Raw genomic sequence first — 17,483 nt, forward strand, 5'->3', positions numbered from 1 at the left:
CAAAAAAAAAAAAAAAATCCCTAATGTCGAATAAGTAGATTTCTGTAGGCATCTTGTATACAGCTATTACTTTAAAGCTATTAGTCCGATTTTTCCTTATTTAACACCTACTACTGTCCTCCAACCACGAGAAAGTCTTTGCGGAATGAAACGGAGCGGGGTAATGCTGTGAATGAATGTTGATGTCATAAGGTGTCATAAGGTCACACACGTGGGTACTCGTATCTCTATTGGCTCGCTCTCACAGCACAAACAATAACATCGGTACACACATATTTATACTACCCTAGTTACAAAATTAGATCACTGTTAATCTCCTGGTCTTTTAATCCCTACATATAGGAAATAACATATTATGCAGGAGAGCGCATGGTTTTTAAACTGACGTTATAACGGTAATATTATCTATCTACTTCGCTCCAATAGTTTACGCAATAGTAAGTACATTCCTTTCACGGTTGATCAACTAAAATAAGTTATTTACGTATTTTCTGAAGTATATAACATAAGCGACGTAAATCTAAATACTGTGACTAAGCATTGCTTATAAATAGACCTATGTATCAGTTTACTTCCTTATAAATGGCTGGAGGTTCATTGCCGCCCTCACATAAGCTTGTCATCGGTCCCTATCCTGAGCAAGATTAATCCAGTCCCTACAATCAAATCCCACCTCCCTCAAATAAGTTTTAATATTATCCTCCCATCTAAGTCTCGGCCTCCCCGAAGGTCTCTTTCCCTCCGGCCTCCCAACGAACACTCTATACGCATTTCTGGGTTCGCCCATACGTGCTACACGTCCTGTCCATCCAAACGTCTGAATTTAATGTTTCTAATTATGTCAGTTGGCGTGCAGTTCTGTGTTGTGTAACTTTCTCCATTCTCCTGTAACTACATTGCTCTTAGTCCCAAATACTTTCTTAAGAACCTTATTTTCAAGCTCCCTTAACCTCCGTTCCTCTCTCAAAGTCAACAGAATTCAAGTTTCACAACCATGCAAAACAACCGGTAATATAACTTTTAGTTCTTTTGAAGGCAGACTGGATGATAAAAGCTTCTCAACAGAATAATAACAACATTTCCATATTTTTTCTGCGTTTAATTTCCTCTCGAGTGTCATTTATATGTGTTACTGTTGTTCCAAGGAATTAAAATTTTTCCACCTTTTGAAATGATAATTTTCCAATTGTTATATTTCCATTTCGTACTATGTTCTGGTGACGAGACATAATCATAGGTTTGGAAGTAAATACCGAAAAGACAAAGTATATCTCCTTTCTTGCTTCAAGTAAAATTCCCGTGTTCTCCCTAATCATTAGTTTCATTTCAAATAGCCTAATAAATGGAATAGACTTACTTATGTTGTTAGATATACGTTAGATAATATGTAAATAACTTATGTCAGTTATAAAAAAATCTGAATGAAGAAGGAAACATTTTTCTGTCTTTATTTGTCATACGAAGAATATTTTAATTATTCTAAAGGACTTTAAGCACATTTTCATAATATAAATTTTCTCTATTGCTGGTATGGAGTAATAGTTTCAGGAATGTCTGATTTTTCTGTTTATATAGATTTCTCATGGATACTGGAAGATTTTATTCATATGCATTGTCAATGGGAAAATTAAGATATGGATGTCCCTAAGAAGATGACTTTATACCAAAGAGTATTTTCTAAACTGCGGTCGACCTGGTTGGCGAGTTGGTATAGCGCTGGCCTTCTATGCCCAAGGTTGCGGGTTCGATCCCGGGCCAGGTCGATGGCATTTAAGTTTGCTTAAATGTGACAGGCTCATGTCAGTAGATTTACTGGCATGTAAAAGAACTCCTGCGGGACAAAATTCCGGCACATCCGGCGACGCTGATATAACCTCTGCAGTTGCGAGAGTCGTTAAACAAAACATAACATCTAAACTGCGAATGCACTATAGCTGCTTCTGTAGCTGCTGCTGCTGCAATGTTATATATATATATATATATATATATATATATATATATATGAATTTTTCCTATACTTATCTTTTAGGTGGAAACGCACATCAGTAGCATTATGTAAATTCATTTTTAGTTTCATAGGACACTGTGATGCGAAATTGTATTGTATATTTATTTACATTCTATGGTATTCGTACATTGCTTCACAGCTAGAATATGGCACACGTCTAGTTGAAATATATACAGAAGAGTTTTACAATATAGTCTACTAGTACTAGACAAGGGGTTATTATCGATACCTAATACAAGACAGAAATATTCATGAGGTGTTATTGAATGTCATGAATTCACCTACAGAATAGAAGGCGTGAGAATTAGGTACTTCTTTAATTTGGTCCAAAATAATTTTATGTTTTGAGTTTGATTTTTTATATCCATAGGGAGGCTATTAAAAATTTTTACTTCCATATAACGCACTCCTTTTTAATAGCATAATAGACTTGCCGATGGAGTATGTAAGTCATTTTTGACAAGTATTTATAATATAAACTATTCAGTTAGTTACAAAGTTTTCATGATTACATACGACGAAGTTTATTAATGACTATTACACTTTTACTACGTCACACTACTTTCGACCAATAAAACGGTACGAAAGGATGTCTTTCAACCACTCATGGCTGCTTATCGCACAATTTTATCGTGTCCCTAGCATTTGTTTAATTTTATCGCGTCCCTAGCATTTGTTTAATTTTATCGCGTCCCTAGCATTTGTTTATTTTTATTACTACCCTAGCATTTGTTTCTTTGTTTGCCAACATTCCAAACTGCACTGGTCTGGACGTCAAAAAACAGAAAATTACAAACCACTCCAGTCGATGCACAGCACTTTCAAATATTACTCTCATTGGAATTCAAGAACAAGAATTAATAAAGATCACTGGTCATATGAGGAGCACCATTCGGAAATGCTCAATAAGTTGAGGGAGACACCATGTACATCAACGAGTTCACTTCTTTTACGCACACGTCCAATATAACATCAACTGAACCACCAACCACTAAAACATTGAAATTTGAAAATTGTACTTTCAATAATTGTTTCTTTTAAAATTATTCATGTTTATTTTTTATTTCATCATCGTTAATTAAAACGTTTGTTTATTTCATCATCCCTAATTAAAACTTTTCTAATACTTGTTTATATTATTTAGGTTATGTTTGTTATAGCTACTGCTATATGATGTTATGGATAGTCACGTATCAGAGATAGTTTAATACTAAGATTTATTGAAAATCATCTGTCAAGTGACGTTGATTACTGGGATCCGGATGATTGAAGTGGAATGCATATGTTTTAATAAAAGTGAAACTGAATCAACAAAGCCTTCTTAACTAGTAACAGTCCACAGATTCAATGATGATTCCATAGTTGGCACAACTGATACCGGTAACAAGAAAACATAATCATAAAACACTACTGCCATCTAGCGTAATGTTGAGATGGTACAATAATACATTTGAAGACAGTTGTATTTTCGTAAGCCAATTAATATTTTATTGTATTGGAGTACTTTGTAACTTCTAATCTTTATATACTTTCTTCTAATCGTGTAATAGTCAATTAAATCCCGCTCGAGTTTTGATTTTCTCTAGATAAATCAAAACCTCTAGTGAGATTGCTGCTGAAAAAATATATTAACAAGTCATAGACATTATTTGTATTTTTTTTTAAATGATCCTACACGATTATCTAGATCTGACACCTACTATTTTTCTAATTACTCTTTTCTTAGTAGGAATATACCGTTACTATCTGCAGAATTTCCCAAAAATATTATTCCAAAACTCATTACCGAGTGAAAGTATGCAAAGTATATTGTTTTTAAGGTATTGATTTTACTATCTCTTGCACAGATCTAATATCAAGATATTCTAGATTTAGTTTAGGATTAATTTCATTACTATGCTTTTTCCAATTTAACACATTATCGATTTGTAAGCCAAGAAATTTGATTGTTGTTTCTATTAGTTCATAATTATTGTGCTTTAAATTTTTGAGATTGAATTTGGGCACGGTTTAAATTGGATCATGTTAGTTTTGTTACAATTTAATATTAATTTATTGGCTATCTTTCGCAGGTGGGCCTCAATACTGAAACATGGCTTATTATACACTGAAGTGAAGACGTATTTAAATCTTAACAAATTTAGTAAAAATGTTTTTCTTGCCACAGAAGAAGTGGAAGAGCTACATTTAATCGAAACATTAATTCATACATATTCATGAAAATGTAAGGTCGAAAGTCAATATCCAATTTTTCAAGTTTTTTGGATATGATTCATTCATTTAAATCAACTTTGAATAATGGCGGCCATCTGCTGCAACGACGAAAAAAGACACTATCGTGCAAAAAAGTAAATTTATGCGGCAATTTTAGATGCAATGACACTGTGACTGGGCGAAACATCGAAAGACTAATAATGACCAAAATCTTAGGTAGTTTCATGAAGTACCTTTTAATACCCGTGTCCTCAATAATAGACAATAGAAAACTTCAAACCGAATTTATTTATAAAACTGTTTTGAAGTTAGATATTTGCTGCATTCGGAAAGTATCACGACATTATTTTGAATTTGTCCTCAGATCCAGGTCTGGACTCTACCACGTGGATTTCAATAATCCAGCACGACCTCGAACTCCTAAGATCTCGACTCAGTTCGTGACGGATCTCACGCGCACAAGGACAGTGCCAGAGAAGTTCCTGTACTACCTGAACGAACTGAATCAGTTGGAATTCAACGATACAGGATAAGGTCAAGGACTGTCCGCCAGTGAAGACTCGAGCAAGACGCTGCATTGATCCTAGTATATTCTGGTAGAACTTGTGGTTAAGGGATATGGGTTGAACAAATAGTATTACATTAAGGGCACCTGCAACTATACAAATGTAATGCATTACAATAATAAATTATTCTGTAATGACACTAATAGAATGATCAATAAAATGATCGCTTGCACACGCTTATGTAATTTAATAAATTAAAATCCCATAGCACGACAACTTATGAAGGGCTGGGGCCTACGTGCCTTAGCAGAGGTGAACGATCGTCCAACAATTACGAGAATAACGTGTGGTCAGCAGATAATACATTCCAGCCGTTGTAACTGGCATAAGAGACCGGACTTTGCCACTCACAAAACCTTCCCACATTCCTCATGATGTTGAGTGGGCACTCTTCCAAAAAAAAAAAAAAAAAAAAATGACGAAATATTCCCCATGAAGACTGGAACCAGTCGTCATTCTGTATCACTAGTGCAAATTCTTAATTAATTTAGGGTAAGAAAGAGAGAGAGACAATCGAAATGATAGCCGTCCAAATCTTGAATTTAAAATATCGGCATCCTAATCAATTCAAATGAACAAAAAAGTAAATGTAAATTAATGTTAAAAATACATAATGAAATTAAAAAAAAAGTATATTCTGCGACAAGATGTGGTAGCTATAAAAACGATAAAAGTTTATTGAAAGTAAATAATATACAATGAATATTGTAAAGATGAATAGAGATGGTGATTGATGATGTTCAATGAAGATTTGGCATATGAAAATCTTCATTACGTGTATGCAGAGTCTTTGCACAAGTATAAAATGGTATATTTATCTTAGTCGAATTATCGATCTAAAAATTTATCTTGAAATAAATTTATCACAGAGATTTAACTCCAAATGATTTAGTGAAATTATAAATTTTGTAACAGATCATGAAATCACGGGTATGTCCATTAATTTGGTGAAATGTGTCACATCTCTAATGAAAGCATTATTTATTTATTTACTTATTTATTTATTTATTTATTTATTTATTTATGTATTTATTTATTAATTAATTAATTTATTTATTTATTTATTTATTTATTTATTTATTTATTTATTTATTTATTTATTTATTTATTTATTTATTTATTTATTTATTTATTTATTTATTTATTTATTTATTTATTTATTTATTTATTTATTTATTTATTTATTTATTTTCATTGCTTTCGTGATTTGTTGGTTTCAGCGAGTTTTGAGAATTTTGATACAAACTCAAAGAATAAAATGCTTCATTCCTAAATCAAGTTATGCCCAAAATGATAGGATTTTCGACTCACTATAAAAAGATTCCAAATGGGTAATGCATGAGAAAGATCTGTTTTAACAGTTGAAGGTACGTAAATTTTTATTCCACAGTATGACCATAATAATGGTTTTATTGCGAAATATTTGAGGCCCTTACCAAGCAAATGTCACTGTATTAGGCTACAACCTGAGTTGAAAATTTAAACAAGTCTAGCGATAATTGTAGTTGCTCCAAACAAATACTTCAACATAATGAAATCCGATACTCTATCCAGTGTTTCTCAAACTATGGTCTGCGGACCACCTGTGGTCCTCGAGGTCTGCCCTTGTGGTCCTTAAAAAAACAGAAGAAAAAATAAAATTCAATCGAATTGCGTATCACACTATAGCTGAAAATCTCAGAGTTTGTAAATGACACATGGCAATCGCCTTTCACTTTTTCTCCTAGTACTGACATTTTATGAAATTTATTTACCCTACCCGCTATCGACTTCCCATTCTACTCTCAGCAACAAAAGAGGGATTTAAAGCACTATGAACGTGGTGTTTCTCGCCATTTTTTCCGTGCAAATCCGGCGCTGTGCTTGTTACCCAGCTAGGGACCACCCGATTTCATAACAGGACCAAAGTACCGAACTTTTACAAGTATTTATGACTTTCTAAGTAGTTTTGCTGACACCCAGTCTGTACCTTCAAATGGTCACGTACTGTACGTCGCACAACAATAATAGAACATGCATCTTTACTTGTTGAAAATCAGGAATGTTTCTGCATTAATTTTTTTATTTCTGTTTTTGCAAATGACTTACTTACATATGGCTTTTAAGGAACCCGAAGGTTCATTGCCGCCCTCACATAAGCCCGCCATCGGTCCCTATCCTGTGCAAGATTAATCCAGTCTCTATCATCATATCCCACCTCCCTCAAATCCATTTTAATATTATCTTCCCATCTACGTCTCGGCCACCCAAAGGTCTTTTTCCCTCCGGTCTCCCAACTAACACTCTATATGCATTCCTTGATTCGCCCATACGTGCTACATGCCCTGCCCATCTCAAACGTCTGGATTTAATGTTCCTAATTATGTCAGGTGAAGAATACAATGCGTGCAGTTCTGCGTTGTGTAACTTTCTCCATTCTCCTGTAACTTCATCCCTCTTAGCCCCAAATATTTTCCTAAGCACCTTATTCTCAAACACCCTTAACCTATGTTCCTCTCTCAAAGTGAGAGTCAAAGTTTTACAATCATACAGAACAACCGGTAATATAACTGTTTTATAAATTCTAAATTTCAGATTTTTTGGCAGCAGACTAGATGACAAAAGCTTCTCAACCGAATAATAACACGCATTTCCCATATTCTGCGTTTAATTTCCTCCCGAGTTTCATTTATATTTGTTACTGTTGCTCCAAGATATATGAATTTTTCCACCCCTTCGAAGGATAAATCTCCAATTTTTATATTTCCATTTCGTACAATATTCTGGTCACGAGACATAATCATATACTTAGTCTTTTCGGGATTTACTTCCAAACCGATCGCTTTACTTGCTTCAAGTAAAATTTCCGTGTTTTCCCTAATCGTTTGTGGATTTTCTCCTAACATATTCAAGTCATCCGCATAGACAAGAAGCTGGTGTAACCCGTTCAATTCCAAACCCTTCCTGTTATCCTGAACTTTCCTAATGGCATATTCTAAAGCGAAGTTAAAAAGTAAAGGTGTTAGTGCATCTCCCTGCTTTAGCCCGCAGTGAATTGGAAAAGCATCAGATAGAAACTGACTTATACGGACTCTGCTGTATGTTTCACTGAGACACATTTTAACCGTTCTTAAATTCCTTTATACCCTTATATAAATCTCAAATGTTTTTATATAAGAAATTTTATTCCATTAACATTAACTTAATTAGCTAATACTAATATAAAATTAATTGAATTAAATTAATTTTAATTAATTATTTCTACATTAAAATGTAAGTATACTGGTATTAAAATATGCGTCATTAATATAATAAATTTGCTTTCGAAGGGAACAAGAGTAAGGTGGTCCGCGGAACTGTTCTGACTTAAAAAAGTGGTCCCCACTGCAGAAAAGTTTGAGAAACGCTGCTCTAGTCTAACGTGCAATAGTCCGTTATGTTAACATAAGTGGGTAGTGGAAAGATAGCGATTTGCTAAAGCGGTTATTTCTACGTACAGTGAAACATGACATAAATGTAAAGTTAACATTATGAACAGCGTTTCCTTGAAAAAAGTCGGAAAATCGCCGAAGTAAGACAGCTAATAAACAATTTAAAATATTTTACATACAATAAACACGGCTACCAGGCATATTTACAAGTACGTAATGTTGATAGTGGCTGGGTTACACTTGTCTGATAAATTACCGATTTCACATATGTCAAATTATGAAATACCAATCTCTCAGTAAAATAAGAACTATTACAGCCGGTTTCACCATCTTCACTATTTTTTTTAAAGATTGATTAATTTATTTACTGGTTCATCAAATCGTAATGTTAGGGATTGCCGAACGGTTAATCAATTTAAGAATTAAGAATTACATACTTTTACATGAAATTGATTTGTGAGTGTTAGCCGGAGGGAATTTTTCTCCGTTCCATTACTCTTTCATCGTTGGATGACGCAGAATATCTGCATGGAAATATCATATGTACTTTGGTACATTAAATAATATAGAGACAAGTCTGTTAAAAGACTTCTTTTCCAGATTAAAAAGATACTGTATCTCGGAAATTTATTTGCTATTTTTAAAGATGATGATGATGATTAGCCTAAAAATGTCCCGTTAAGGGCAAAGGCCTCCTCCTATAGAGGGAGAGCTCTATTTGTCTCACGTGGTGAGCTACTCCGCGTAAGAGTGGAATTGTTCACTTGGTTCACATTCTGCACACTTTGGTATTGTTCGCTTGTTTCTGTCGCACTGGTTTTAGTCGCTGTTCACTTGTCTTCTTATGTTTTTCCAGTCTTCTCTATGTCTTGGTCTGCTTGACCAATGGCTTCCTACTCGTTCACTGAAGAGGTCGGCCCATCTTCTTCTTGGTCTTCCGGGTGATCTCTTGCCAATGCGGGGATCCATAGTGTACCCAGCGAATAGGGATTATAAAGAATGGACACTTCGCGTCGGTACCTTTGATGTAGCCGGACTGATTTCAATGACCTTCAAGCCAGCTAGAGCGTCAGATTCTGCCTTCTCCCTAGAGTTGGCGCTGACATCACACCAGCTAGCAGTCGACACAGCGGAAATATAACACATACAATTAATACATCTAGGTACATTATATACTCAAATAAAATAAATTGGATCCATAAAATAATAAATCCTTCATTAACTGTAATGTCTAGACTCTCGAGTTCCTTTATAATGAGAGTTGAGACGTTGACCCCAACAACAATTAAAATATGTAATGATTTGATAGCGCTGAAAATGGAAAACAAAACTCTTACGAGAAGTAAAACCATACACCTATATTATATTATATACAAATATTAAACGAATTCGATCTTAATTTTATAATGTATTATATTATTTTATAATATAATTTATGATATCTGAAATATAAAATATTATTATTACAACTAGTTTGTCACTGAGAAATAAGGAAAAGCTGTTAACTTGAATTTATTTGAAGCAAAGCGTTACTGGATTATGCAATAAGGTAGGCGATGTTTGGATCCTGTGCCTTAATTCTATTCTCAATTATTAACTTAGCGTATGCTCGATTACACTACCTCTAGCGCTTGAAAGTGGAACTAGCCGCTGGCGCACAGAGAAACAAAACACAGGCAAATTAGCTCAGTGTCCATTCTTTATAATCCCTATTCGCTGGTGTAACTTTCTGCGTCCATCTTCCGTCTCTAAGTCGTGCAACATGGCCTCCCCACTTCCATTTGGTGTTGGTGGCTTGCAGTGCTGGATCTTTAATTGCTGACATCTTTTGTAGCACTTCGTTTGGAACTCTGTCCCTCAGTGATAAGCCTAGTATCCTTCTCAGCATCTTTCTTTGGCATATTTGGAGACTGTTACGAAGTTTGGCAGTAAGAGACCACGTCTGGCACCCATATAACAGTACAGGAGTTGCGCAGGTCTCCAATATTTCTACTCTCAGTTTCTTGCTGAGTGTTCCCTCCAGTACGATGAACTTGAGACTCCAGAATGCCTTCCACGCGAGAGAAATCCTTCGTTTTATTTCCTTCTCTGTCTTCTGATGAAAGGAGACTAGCTGTCCTAGGTATACGTATTCAGATACGTATTGTAGTTCTGCACCATTTTAAAGATATAATACACAGATACGTATTGTAGTTCTGCACCATTTTAAAGATATAATACACAGATACGTATTGTAGTTCTGCACCATTTTAAAGACATAGTACACAGATACGTATTGTAGTTCTGCACCATTTTAAAGATATAATACACAGATACGTATTGTAGTTCTTCACCATTTTAAAGATATAATACAAAGATACGTATTGTAGTTCTGCACCATTTTAAAGATATAATACACAGATACGTATTGTAGTTCTGCACCATTTTAAAGATATAATACACAGATACGTATTGTAGTTCTTCACCATTTTAAAGATATAATACACAGATACGTATTGTAGTTCTTCACCATTTTAAAGATATAATACACAGATACGTATTGTAGTTCTGCACCATTTTAAAGATATAATACACAGATACGTATTGTAGTTCTGCACCATTTTAAAGATATAATACACAGATACGTATTGTAGTTCTGCACCATTTTAAAGATATGATACACAGATACGTATTGTAGTTCTGCACCATTTTAAAGATATAATACACAGATACGTATTGTAGTTCTGCACCATTTTAAAGATATGATACACAGATACGTATTGTAGTTCTGCACCATTTTAAAGATATAATACACAGATACGTATTGTAGTTCTGCACCATTTTAAAGATATAATACACAGATACGTATTGTAGTTCTGCACCATTTTAAAGATATAATACACAGATACGTATTGTAGTTCTGCACCATTTTAAAGATATAATACACAGATACGTATTGTAGTTCTGCACCATTTTAAAGATATAATACACAGATACGTATTGTAGTTCTGCACCATTTTAAAGATATGATACACAGATACGTATTGTAGTTCTGCACCATTTTAAAGATATAATACACAGATACGTATTGTAGTTCTGCACCATTTTAAAGATATGATACACAGATACATATTGTAGTTCTGCACCATTTTAAAGATACAATACAATCAGGGGCGGCTTTCGAAGGGGAGCTGCGGAGCTGCAGCATCCCCAGACATTTGTGGCTCTTGTCTCGTTTTATGTTGTGAAATACATTCATTATAGCCTACAGTCTCTATTTAGCGGCTCGATTTTTTTTTTTATTTCGCTCTCAATGACATGCACGCAATCGTTAGTGAAGTCACTTCCTCCCCTGGTGCTGCCAGAGCGAAACCAGAGACAAGGACTATATGGTGAAGCCACTTCCTCCCCTGGAGCTGCCAGTCTCGTCTCGGATGCTTTGCGCGTTAGATTTACCCCTTCCCCCTGCTGCCCCTTGCCGTGAATCCAGAGTTTCAAGGCGCTGCAATATTTGCAGCAGTTTGTCAGTAGCGCGCAGTTTTAAATACATCTTCTTTAACGTTGTGAGTATAACAAGTGCAACAATGTTTAATTCTGTGCAATATTTACAGTCTATTCAGTTCAGTACCTTAACAATTCAGGAGAAATGTGAAATTAAGTGCCCTTCAGTTGAATCTCATAATGGAAAGAGCCGCTAAACAAAGTACAGAGGCTCGCAACTGCTGGGGCAACAAGATGGATTTAAAATAAGAACAGTAAATGTTGTTCATGAGAAGAAGGAGCCATTGCTAGAATGTTTTCAAGCCATAATGGAATCTGAAACGTCTAACGTCACAATAAATGAGGCAAGCGCCCTGGTGCGTATTCTTGAAGATCCTGAATTCAATTTCTGGCTCAGTTATTTTTTTCATTTATTGATGTATCATGTATATATACAGACGTGGACAAATTATTATAAAAATTGACGATTTTTATGATAATTCTGTTTACAAAATTTGACTTTTCAATTTAGACTACAGTTGACAATTTTCATATTTCCATCATTATAGTAGACAGAAAAATGCAAAAATGTAACTGTAGTTTAAATTGAAGAGCCACATTTTGTAAAAATACATAATAAAAATCTTTAATTTTGCTAAAAATTTATAAATATGCAAAAATGTCAACTGCAGTCAAAATTGAAGAGTCAAATTTTGTCAAAATATAAAATAAAAATCTTCAGTTTTGCTAATAATTTGTAAATATGCAAAAATATCAAATGTAGTCCAAATTGAAGAGTCAAATTTTCTAAAAATATACAATACAAATCTTCAATTTTGCTAATAATTTGGAAATACGCAAAAATGTCAACTGTAGTCAGAATTGAAGAATCATATTTTGTAAAAATATATAATAAAAATCTTCAGTTTTGCTAATAATTTGTCCACGTCTGTATATATATATATATATATATATATATATAGTACAACCAACTACAACATCGCCAGTTAGGTATTTCTAAGGTCCAAATCTGCATGTAAAAAATTAAATTATGGTTTATTTAACGACACTCGCAACTGCAGGGGTTATATCAGCGTCGCTGGTGTGCCGGAATTTTGTCCGCAGGATCCTTTTAAATGCCAGTAAATCTACTAACATGAGCCTGTCTCATTTAAACACAACTTACAAGATAAGGCGCATGGAACTAATCTTTAAGGGAAGACTCCACTGAAAATCATGAAAATTTTTCCAAATTTTTTTTAGCTATTTCACTTATTCAGAATTTATATTTTCATACCCCAAATGGATTCAGCTCAATTCTGATTACAAATACGCGTATGTTTACACTTTTTAAATTAAGGCTGGAAGGGGGCGTGGAATTTAAAGAGCTGTCAAAATTGTTTTTCATCGAAGAATTCTTTTTTAAAATTTCTGATTAGAAGTCTAGTAACTTTTTGTTGGCTCCCTGAAGTTACTAGATGAATGTAGCGGAGGAGAATATTAATTTGCATAAATATTTATTTTATTTTCAAATCTATTTTTCTAGGTTCATTTTTTTTATTCAATACCAACTTTCTTATGCCAAATATTAATCAATCTGGATGAAATTTTTACTGCAAGTATTTATGAGGTAGCTGCATGATTCTATGCATTTATTTTGTGAGAAATGCTGCTAGTTTATTTTATAAATATTTTTCTTAAGAAAAAATATTAATAAAATAAATTAGCAGCATTAAGAAAAATATTAATAAAATAAACTAGCAGCATTTCTCACAAAATAAATGCATAGAAACATGCAGCTACCTCATAAATACTTGCAGTAAAAATTTCATCCTGATTGATTAATATTTGGCATAAAAAAGTTGGTGTTGAATCAACAAAAATTAACCCAGAAAAATAGATTCTAAAATAAAATGAATATTTAAGCAAATTAATATTCTCATCCGCTACATTCATCTAGTAACTTCAGGGAGCCAACAAAAAGTTACTAGACTTGTAATCAGAAATTAAAAAAAAAAAATTCTTCGATGAAAAACAATTTTGACAGCTCTTTAAATTCCACCCCCCCCCCTTTTCCAGCCTTAATTTAAAAAGTGTAAACATACGAGTATTTGTAATCAGAATTGAGCTGAATCCATTTGGGGTATGAAAATATAAATTCTGAATAAGCGAAATAGCTAAAAAAAATTTGGAAAAATTTTCAGTGGAGTCTTCCCTTAAATAAAGTAAGTTGCTTGGTTTATTTTTGTATGCAGCCCCCCTTAATTCAATACCCACGAGCCGCCACTGAATACAATAATTATTCATTTTTTTGGTTAGTCTACACTTAGGTATGTCAAAAATGTCACGGTTTCTGGTGTTGTATATATGAACATCATTCCTATGTTTCAACATTTGTGAATTTTCTTTGACGAAATTTAGGGCTTGATAAATATACAATGATGTTATAGTGATATTTTTTTTTATTTACAAATAACGGTCTGCAGTGTAGACCGAGATGTACAGTCTATAATTTTGACAGTTTATATCGTATGCACCCTGTATAGCTTAATGTAGCAATGAAGAGTTGAAAACAGTTTTGATGATAGCATCTTGTTTAGCTATAGTGCGGAATATTTTGTTTGTGCTATCCGGAAGCACGACTTGATAAGAAGCACAAAACTTTTAACTTTTTTTGTAACGTGGCGACAACTACACAATACTGTATATCATATCATACGTTTACAAACACAAATAATATATTTCTTTATTTATCAATTTTTGTTTATTTCAAGCGTAATGTTTGCAACATTGTATTGTAATCTAACCAACCCAGTTTGCAAACAAAGCGCTTTGATGTGCAGATCGCATTCTTCAAGTCATGAAGACTTGCTCTCTGCAATGCTATCTGTTGGTCGCTGTATCTGCCTGTACGGATCACTGAACGTAGCAGAGGTTACATGTAACACGACGTTCAGCGGAAGCCAAACAATGCCAATATCGATAGCAGAATCCAAACAACTGCATACAACATTATCTGCGATGCCTTGTGACCTGTATTGGAGGGAACACACAGACTTCGCAGCTTTTCCGGACTTCGGCCTAACAATCCGTTAATGGCAATGTTTATATACATGAAGTGGTGGGAACGTACGAAAGGGTCCAAAATACGAAATGACAGTGGAGACGGCAATCAAGAAACGGAATAAACAATCTTTTAGAGTTTTCTTCCAATCAATCAATGAATTTGAAAGTCCTTTTATAATGAGGGCGACTGTCAACATTTACCATCTATACAGGGTGATTCATGAGGAAAGGTCAAACATTTAGGGGCCGTATTCATATACATTCTTAGCGCGGGCTTCCGGTGGATGATCAGCGAACTAACGCTTTTCGTTTTCATAAACCAGTGTTAGCGATATGATATAATATTAATCCTGTACAAGTAATCAGTCGATAACCGGGGCTAGTTTAGCACTCTCGTAGCGCGGGCTACTGAAATATCTATGAATAGCACCCTAGGATACGATATCTTAGGCCATTTTGAGTGAAAAAGTTCATATGGACATAGGTCCGGAGCTAGATGCCTTTTTTTTGGTAAAACGTCTCGCCCCAATGTGAATCAGACGTTACGATATGCTGCTGACGTGAGACGAGGCGTGAGGCAAGGTCAAGGTCGCAATGAATGACGTAACATTTTATTTTATTGGGTTATTTTACGACGCTTTATCAACATCTAGGTTATTTAGCGTCTGAATGAAATGAAGGTGATAATGCCGGTGAAATGAGTCCGGGGTGCAGCACCGAAAGTTACCCAGCATTTGCTCGTATTGGGTTGAGGGAAAACCCCGGAAAAAACCACAACCAGGTAACTTGCCCCGACCGGGATTCGAACCCGGGCCACCTGGTTTCGCGGCCAGACGCGCTGACCGTTACTCCACGACGTAACATTGGAATCTGCATTGTGAACGATGTAGATAAGAGGAAGAAACCGGGTGGTGGCGCATTACAAATGTCCAATCGCCTGCCCTTGTCTGATGTAATGACACAGAACCCGCAGATAACACGAATAGCCTACACTATCATCAATTCACAGCAGTTCAGTCAGCTACTTACAGTACAGTAGTTATACAGGTACAGTTATCGGAAGTGTTAAGTTGTGTTTTTCAAGATGCCTTATAAATTTTCGACTACAGAATACGCCGATATTGTGTATGTTTATGGTTTGTGCGATGGAAGTTCCTTGCTTGCCGTCGCTGAATATGAACGACGCTTTCCGAACAGAAGGGTACCATATCGAAGAGTACTTACTGTCTATGGGGTTGGATGGAAGACTTGGTATAGCAAAGGAACGGGGAAACTAGAGAGGCGCTAATCGACCGTATTTTGGATGCGGCATAAAGACAGCCACGTGCAACTCTCCCGAGCGATGAGCGCGATTCACGCCCGAGCGCAACAGTGCATTGAAGCAAAAGGAGGTACCTTTGAAAATGTGCGAAAATATCGGCCCCGACGTCTAGTATAGTAGGTATGTATGCATACGTGAATATAAACTTTAAATTTGTCCGTTTTCTGTCTCTAAATGCGGGTTAGTACAATGGAATCTCAGAAGTTTTTGTGAAATCAAAGAGCCATATCTCCGTAACTGTTCGAAAACAGACCTATATTCATATGAACTTTTTGATTCAGAATGACTTCAGAATTCACATCCTGAATTTTTTACCTTTCCTCGTGAATCACCTTGTATATTTTTTTTTTTGTGAGGGCTAATGAAGTTTTGACGAACAGGTACACACTGTTGTTTTCGTGGACAAGGAACGTCCACGACGACAACGAGAAATTAATGACCAGTGAGATGACGCCGAGTATTACTATACAGTTTTTATAGTGGGTGAACTTCAGGGGCGTACGCGAGGAGGGTAGTCGTTGGGTATGAACCTCCCTTGAATAAAAATAAATACATATATTTGAATATATTTTTAGTGTTTCCATGGATTTTCCTGTGTCTTACTTATCATATACAAATAATTGTTGACTACATATGTGTCCACACCTGTTAGCGCGTCTGGTCACGAAACCAGGTGGCTCGGGTTCGATTTTTACTTATTTTAGTAGGTTATTTTACGACGCTTTATCAACGTATTAGGTTATTTAGCGTCTGAATGATATGAAGGTGATAATGCCGGTGAAGTGAATCCGGGGTCCAACACCATAAGTTACCCAGCTCGGGTTCGATTCCCAGTCGGGGCAAGTTACTTGGTTGATTTTTTTTTTTTCCGGGTTTTCTGTCAACCAAATATGAGCAAATGATGAGTAACTTTCTGTTTCTGTTTGAAATATCTTAAAGATCAATTCTTTGATATTAATGATCTTATTTACGGTTCACTCTGGTTACGCCATATCGACTACATTCCTCTACAATATCTTACGACGAAAAAACGGAACAGTAATTATCCAATACCCATACAGTACTGTATAAGTATTCAGAATAGATTGGACGATAATGGGGCAGTGGCGAAACCAGACTAAAATATTAACCTATTTTGCAATAGTTTCTACCAAAGGCCCCTTAGAATCGAATCCAGATCCTTTTAGGTGAAAAGCTATTGTACAATGAAACCTGTTCAAGATAGAAGTGACATGGTCCTAATTTTTTTTCCGTTGTGGACAGGTTTCCGTATTATTCAGATGTGACATTAAAATGGAATATATTGTCATTCATATACATGAAAAACAAAATGGCATGTCCCAAACTGCAAGAAGTACAAAATATTCCATATAACATTCATCACATTAAATCAGCTTTCTGTCGCTTATTATGTTGGTGAATCATCTTGATTAAAATCT

The 17,483-nt window shown here is 34.9% G+C and overlaps 1 protein-coding gene across 1 annotated transcript in view; it reads left to right on the forward strand.

The window, feature by feature from the left end:
- LOC138699420 (myrosinase 1-like) overlaps positions 1–4,960 on the forward strand; it is a 64,392-nt gene extending 59,432 nt beyond the window's left edge. The window contains exon 11 of the mRNA XM_069825281.1: positions 4,587–4,960. Coding sequence (XP_069681382.1) covers positions 4,587–4,755 — 169 coding nt within the window. The 3' untranslated portion in view covers positions 4,756–4,960. The remainder of the gene's footprint in view (positions 1–4,586) is intronic.
- The last annotated feature ends 12,523 nt before the right edge of the window (positions 4,961–17,483 follow it).

The sequence above is a fragment of the Periplaneta americana genome, chromosome 5 (genome assembly GCF_040183065.1).
Source record: "Periplaneta americana isolate PAMFEO1 chromosome 5, P.americana_PAMFEO1_priV1, whole genome shotgun sequence".
NCBI classification, from domain to species: Eukaryota; Metazoa; Arthropoda; class Insecta; order Blattodea; family Blattidae; genus Periplaneta; species Periplaneta americana.